Source organism: Parasteatoda tepidariorum, chromosome 4, assembly GCF_043381705.1.
Source record: "Parasteatoda tepidariorum isolate YZ-2023 chromosome 4, CAS_Ptep_4.0, whole genome shotgun sequence".
In the NCBI taxonomy this organism is placed as follows: Eukaryota; Metazoa; Arthropoda; class Arachnida; order Araneae; family Theridiidae; genus Parasteatoda; species Parasteatoda tepidariorum.
Window position 1 is genome coordinate 71,922,531 of NC_092207.1, and position 6,597 is coordinate 71,929,127.

Sequence of the window (6,597 nt, forward strand, 5' to 3'; positions counted from 1 at the left end):
AATTAAAGTTATATGCTATAAAATGGCGAATTTGTCATTATCCTGGCTGTCATTTTCCTGACTAATGAATGCCAGGACATTGAAGTGTTACCAGAAATTTTTTTAACTAACTGCTAATACTGTGAAGAGGGAAATCTAATATTAACCTAACACCAAGTTTATTTATGATTGTAATAAGATTGACTGTAATCAAAGTTATTTGTTTATTTAATGATTGATTATTTTACACAATTTTATTCTGTACATATCAGCAACAAAATTTTTTTAATTCCTTCTACAGTAGATAACAGAATTAATTTAAGTTATTCATGGTCCATCTAACATAAAGGCTTAGGTTTTGTTTCTTACTAATAGCTGAAAATGACTGTTTTTTTCAAACTTCTGAGCTAATATATCATTTTCCTGGCATTCAAAATGTGGTGAATTTCTATTTTATTTTTTTCTTGAGCAAAGTAATTTAAATGTTTCTATTCTAACCAAATGCTTCCCTAAAGATTGCCTAAGCTATTACATATGAATAAAGAAAATATTTTTAATTCATGTTTTTTTATTTTAAATTTAATTTAACACACGTTCGTGCAGCTCTTTCTTGGATTTGTATAAGTCAGTATCGTAGAGTTTTTTTTTTCTTCTCGGTCTTGACATTTGACAACTTCTGTCACAAAGCTTGCCAGTTACAAATTTATAAGATTCTATGTATATCGAAATCTATCATTTGCTTACGTAAAATATATAATTGAAACTAAGTAAAACCATAGTCCTTAATCATTTAATTTTATAAAAAAAATTCATTTACGTAAGCAAAAATTATTCTCATTTACCTACTTAAAAATCATTTTTCAATATTAATTCTAATGAAAAGAAATATTTTAATTCTTTTATGAGATTTATTCTCTTAACATAAAATACACGTTTGTTTAATTATTTTTAAATAATTAGTTTGAATTAACACTAATAACAACAGAAGAGCTAAATATTTTTTGAGAGAAATAGTATTTTCCTTTGCATTTGCTTAGTATTTTATTGAAATAAAACAGTTCTATTTATTTTGGAAAAAAATTTCGAAAATTTCTAAGCTATGTTAATTAATGCAAAATATAAAAATAATCTAAAAACAGAAAAAGTAACACAAAATTATGAAGAAAAAAAACTTTTCTTATTGAGTTAAGAAATATTTTATGAAAAGCAATGTTACAGTTCATATGCAAAGTTTTTTTTGTCAATCAGTTTTAAAACAATGAAAATAGACCTATATTTCCAACTAGCGTTTGTTTAAAAAAATTGCATGCTACGGGGTCTCCCAAGCTGTGCGACTTCTGGAATTCCTCGATGTCGAAAAATATTCTAGCAAAGAAATTCGAAATAAGATTTCTTGGAGGTTCTTGCACTGGAACTTCATTATCTTGGCAAAATGTAAAGAATGTGTATCGATGAGTACCTGAAAAACATATTGAGCAAACTTAATTTCATAAGCATTCGTTTACACATTTCGTCGGTGAGCGTTTCATTTTGAACACAGCACAAAATGCATGTTTACAAAAATGGACATAGATCAAACTATGTGTTTAAATGGAATACAGTTCAAAATACATGTTTACAAAATTAGACTTAACTCAAAATGTAGATTTACAAGAATGGACATAACTCAAAATGCACATTTACGAAAATGAGAATAGTTCACAATGCACATTTACCAAAATTTATCAGATGCTCTTATTTATCAGACGTCATCATTTAACAATGCATAAGGCTTATTGTCCAGCAAAGGCTCCAGTTTTTTCAAATTAATCTGACACTTATAAATTTTTACACATTGATATTATGCAGTGAAACTTTCATACAGTTATATATTTTTTACACTTTTATACAGTGACCTTACATACAGTGTGCAATAAAAGGACCACCCTGAATAACTTTCAATCTAATGATCGGTTCTCAAAGTTCTAGGACTCACTCTTAACGGTTCGAGAGGGTGACCTCAAATATACCAATTAATTAGTGCAGACGATTTTTTTGATTTGCGAAATCAGACACAAAAATGTACTTCCTCTGAAACATTCCTTTTTTTTCTCCAACGGATTCGGGTTTTTGACTCCCAAAATATAAGGGGTAGTCGCTGTTTGAGAGATAGGGTTCCCATAGTTTGGTCACCAGAGCCGTCCTAAGTTTGGATACCCTTAATGTTAATTTTACTTTTTGCGTATTTCGCCATATCTCGAGAACGTTTTAAGTGACTTGAAAAATTTTGGCATACAATTATAAAATTCCTTTATCCACAGATGTTTGCATACAAAAAATGAATTTTAGTAAATATTTATTACTTCATTTAATAGTAGTAGAAAAATTCTTGAATACAAAGGTATACATTTTTACATCAATTTAAGAGTATTTAACTTTATATGTCAAAATCCAAAATTTGAGCGAAATCGGTTAAATAGTTCCTGAGAAATTGAATTTTAAATATACAACTTTTTTAGAATTCGATTTCTCAGAAACTATTAGACCAATTTAGCTCAAATGTTTTATATTTTGCCACGTTAATTTACGTACTTTTAAATGATATAAAAATTGAAACTATTATTAAATAAAATAATAAAAAAATTATGACCCTAAACATAAATAATAACTTGATATAATGATAAACTTAAGTATAAATAATGACGCAATATAATAATAACTTTAATTGTAATTAATAACTTAACAAAATAAAAACTTAAAATATTAAAATAAAATATCGTCTGCACTAATTAACGAGCATATTTGCGGTCATCCCTTTGAACCCTTGGTTTCACACTTGGTCACTGTCCATTTTTACTACTAACTGATGCTTTAAATTTATTTCTCATTTTCTCTCCAAGTTACGCCTTTGCAAGAACATCTTGAAAAACTTTTATATTTTTATTTGTTGAAATAAAAATGTAAATAATTAGAACGGTTAAAAATTACCTTGTTTGGATCATTACCTTGCATACATTTATTTATTTACACAAGTGATAAAAGAGCGTATTTACAAAAACTTCCACGTGTAAAAATACCGATTTATATTATTATAAGAAATTGCCCGAAAACCTAGAAGGATTGTATTGTCTAATTTTACTCCACTTAACTGTTAAGAAACGTAAAGCACAAGCCTGCTTTATATGAAAGATTATATTATTTTTCCTACCTTCTTATAGTCCGACTCGTAAAATTTTAAAGCATAAAAATTTGCATATATTACTTTGAATCTTTAATGCTTTTGTGCAATTCAATAAGCATACAATAAAATCTAAAATCTCAAAAATGTTCTATGAAACATTTTTAAAAAATTTTTAAATTTTAAAAACTTTCCAAAACTATATTTGTTATAATTGAAATCTTTAAATTTTGATTAAAAAAAATTTTATAAAATTTTATTTAATTAATTTTTTTATTAATTTTCCAACATTATTATCTGTTAATAATATTTAAAAACATCTATATTATATAAAACGCTAATACGTGCGTATGTATGTATGTATCAATAAAACCGATGATATTTCTTTTCTCGCGCTGGCAACAGTTTTCATTTTTAATTGATTGGATTCGGCGCGCAAGAGCACGTAGTGAGCAACCAGATAACAATAACCAGAGTGAGCATTATCAGGTTGTTCAATTCAGATTCATGCACTAAAAACATGACAATATTTAATTTAAACTCAATTAGGAATTAATTAATTAATTGAAGTGAGAATGCTTTAAAAGGCCGCTGCTGAATTGATATTTTTCTACTGGGAGCTACCTAAACGTCTGAAAAACGTTTAAGTGTTTGTATTGAATGCATAAATTTTTTTTTATATTTCGCGTTTATTTACACATTGAATTTTCACGCTTTAAAATGCTGAATATTAATGAAGCAATATTTGATAATTTATTTTGCTAATATGTTTCTTATTTAGCTAATGTTTTGATTTTTTCACCATGTACAATCTAAATAGCTAATATACTTTTTTTAAAAGCCAATAAGAACATTGATAGAATTCTTCTACATAAGTACAATACTATGTCTTTGATGATAAAATACTATGTCTTTGATGATAATATATTATGTCTTTGTGCTAGAACATTGTGTTCATTGGCGAGCGAGCGCAGCGAGTCATTGTTCACTGCGTGAACCACATAGGATTGCGTAGCAATTCTCGGGGGTTGGTGAGCGTTAGCGAGCAGGGGGCGGAGCCTCCTAGTTTATAATTAATATATAAACTTCAAAATAAATTATAAAACAATGTCTAAATGTTTTTAGGAATTTCCTGAAGGTAAGGTAACAAAGCATCTTAAATATTACATTACAAAATTGCTGCTTTCTTTACTAGGTTTTTCAGATATATCGTTTTAAAACTGTCAGAAAAAAATTTATCATTCATGAAAAAAGCTATCTAATCATTTAGCAGAGGCTAAATATAGGAAAGAGTCAACAGAAGTCTTATCTTTTGTTCTAATTGAGTCAAGAATATTATTTTTCAGCCCATTTTAAAAATGATTTATTTGCATCTTTTCAGGCAATAGAAAAAACCTCAAAGATTTTTAACTTTATGCGGTTTATATGCTTTTGCTAGTTAAGAATGTCTATACAATAACGAGACAGCAGTTTTAATTTGCAGTTTTATTTTGTAAATAATTTTATTCATACCAGTTGGACTTAGAGGCAAAAATTGCTTCCATGGGAACTCCATGTAACCTTTATCGTCTCCATGGTAACCGCGTGCTAAAACATTAACCGGTATATTGTGCACCGCCCAGTGAAGAAATGGTCCAATAACAAATGAATCCAAATCTAAAGCAAAAAAACATGAAACAAGAACATAAATATAGACGTTTCAAGTTGTTTTGTTTTGTTATGGCAAGTATGAGTGCAATATAAAAAGAGATTTTTAAACAAATTTTTTTTTATGAAATACACCTTCAGAAACTCTGAGATATATTGAAAAACAGCATAAAATTTTCTATTTTTTATCATTTTACTAACTTTTAGGAAAATATGCATGTTCATGCTACTTATATTTAGAAAAACCTGTAAAAAACTGCATATTAATTGATATTTTTAATAGGTAATACACTTTCACAAAATTCGATTCTGCCTTGAATCATGATATGGTGCAAAATTGCTTTAATTTTAATGGGTGCGAAATTGAACCATGCTTCTGTTTATGGTGAACAAAACCATAGTGTAAGTAAGTTTAAAAATTATGATTACATAGCTCAACTTGAAAACATGATAAATTTTTGAACAGTTAAATGATATAATTATTTAACACTCTTTAACATTGCAAGGCATTCAAATCATATGTTCTTTATTTGAATCCATGTCCCTAACACTGTATTTGACTAAATCTTTATTAAAAATTATCAATCATTACGTTAATTAGTAACTAATTAATCATTAATTGCATCATATTAAATTGATCATTAATTTTTACCATTTATTTATACATAGATCATATAACGTTGTAAAATATTCCATTATCACTCTTAATAGTTTTGGTGTGCTTTAAACTGTAATACTTTGCGAACTTATTAAGCCCTTATTAAAACCATCTAAAGTCGACAAAGACTAGTCTTTGTCGAAAATTACCCCTAAAATTGTTTACCCAGTGAACTGTAAGAAATTCCATACAAAATTACTGTTAAGAAGGTAGGGTGCCAGTATGTTTTACCACTTTAATAGTAAAATTTTACGGAACAAAATATCTGGTCTTTTTTGCTGTAATATTTACTGAATTATAAATATTACTGTAAGAAAAATTAGGCTATAAAATTTTTCAATTAAAACGGATTTCACAGATGCTATTGCAGTGTGCTAGTCATTCTTACCGTAATTTGATAAAGATTTTTTACAGAGTTCGTTGAACTAATATAAAGACGCGGCTCAATAGAATATCTCATATTGGCACGTTTATATGCATATGTCTTCCCGCCAACACAATTTGAGCAGCAGAACACAAGATCTATTATTTCTTATGAGAACATAGGAATTGGTGTTATGTGAAAATAAGATTGATGTTGTCATGTGTAATTAGCATAACATAAACGCTATTTAAAATTTTTCGGGTACGGTTTAAAATACTAATATAATGGTTCGATAATGAAGCAATTTTTTCTTGAAGGTGTAGTATTTCTTTAGAAATTTACAATAATATAATAAAAGTTCACTTGACTTTTGTCCATAGTGTATTACATCACAAGAATGCTAAGAAAATATAACATTTTTGCCGGTTAGTGAGATTAACTTACCAACCATAATAACAGTTGCATATTTCTTGCATTGGTCTGCAGCGTTAAAAGCTACTATTGGGGTATCTGTGGTATTTATTACAGAAATATTACTCCCACAATTCACTTGCGTTTCACGAAAAGACACCTAAATAATATGAAGAAAAAAATATAAATATATTACGGATATTTAACCTTAAATGAGTATAACAAATCATCCATATTTATTTTATTTTACTCTATCTCTCGCTATATACGGGATTAGTGGGACGAATTTCAACGAAAGAATAAGAATCGTATCGAATATATATATAGGGGAGAGTCGGGTAGCCCCGCCCAGCGGGTAACCCCGCCCACTGTCAATTTCAT

The 6,597-nt window shown here is 28.1% G+C and overlaps 1 protein-coding gene across 1 annotated transcript; it reads right to left on the reverse strand.

Moving 5' to 3' along the window:
* Nucleotides 1–1,140: 1,140 nt before the first annotated feature.
* On the reverse strand, nucleotides 1,141–6,376 carry LOC110281903 (OV-16 antigen-like; the record flags this gene model as incomplete). Its single annotated transcript, XM_043056569.2, is given in 3 exon segments — nucleotides 1,141–1,438; nucleotides 4,649–4,792; nucleotides 6,250–6,376. Coding segments are annotated over 3 exon segments (480 nt in total), but the record flags the coding sequence as incomplete, so codon positions are not given.
* Between the last annotated feature and the right edge of the window lie 221 nt (nucleotides 6,377–6,597).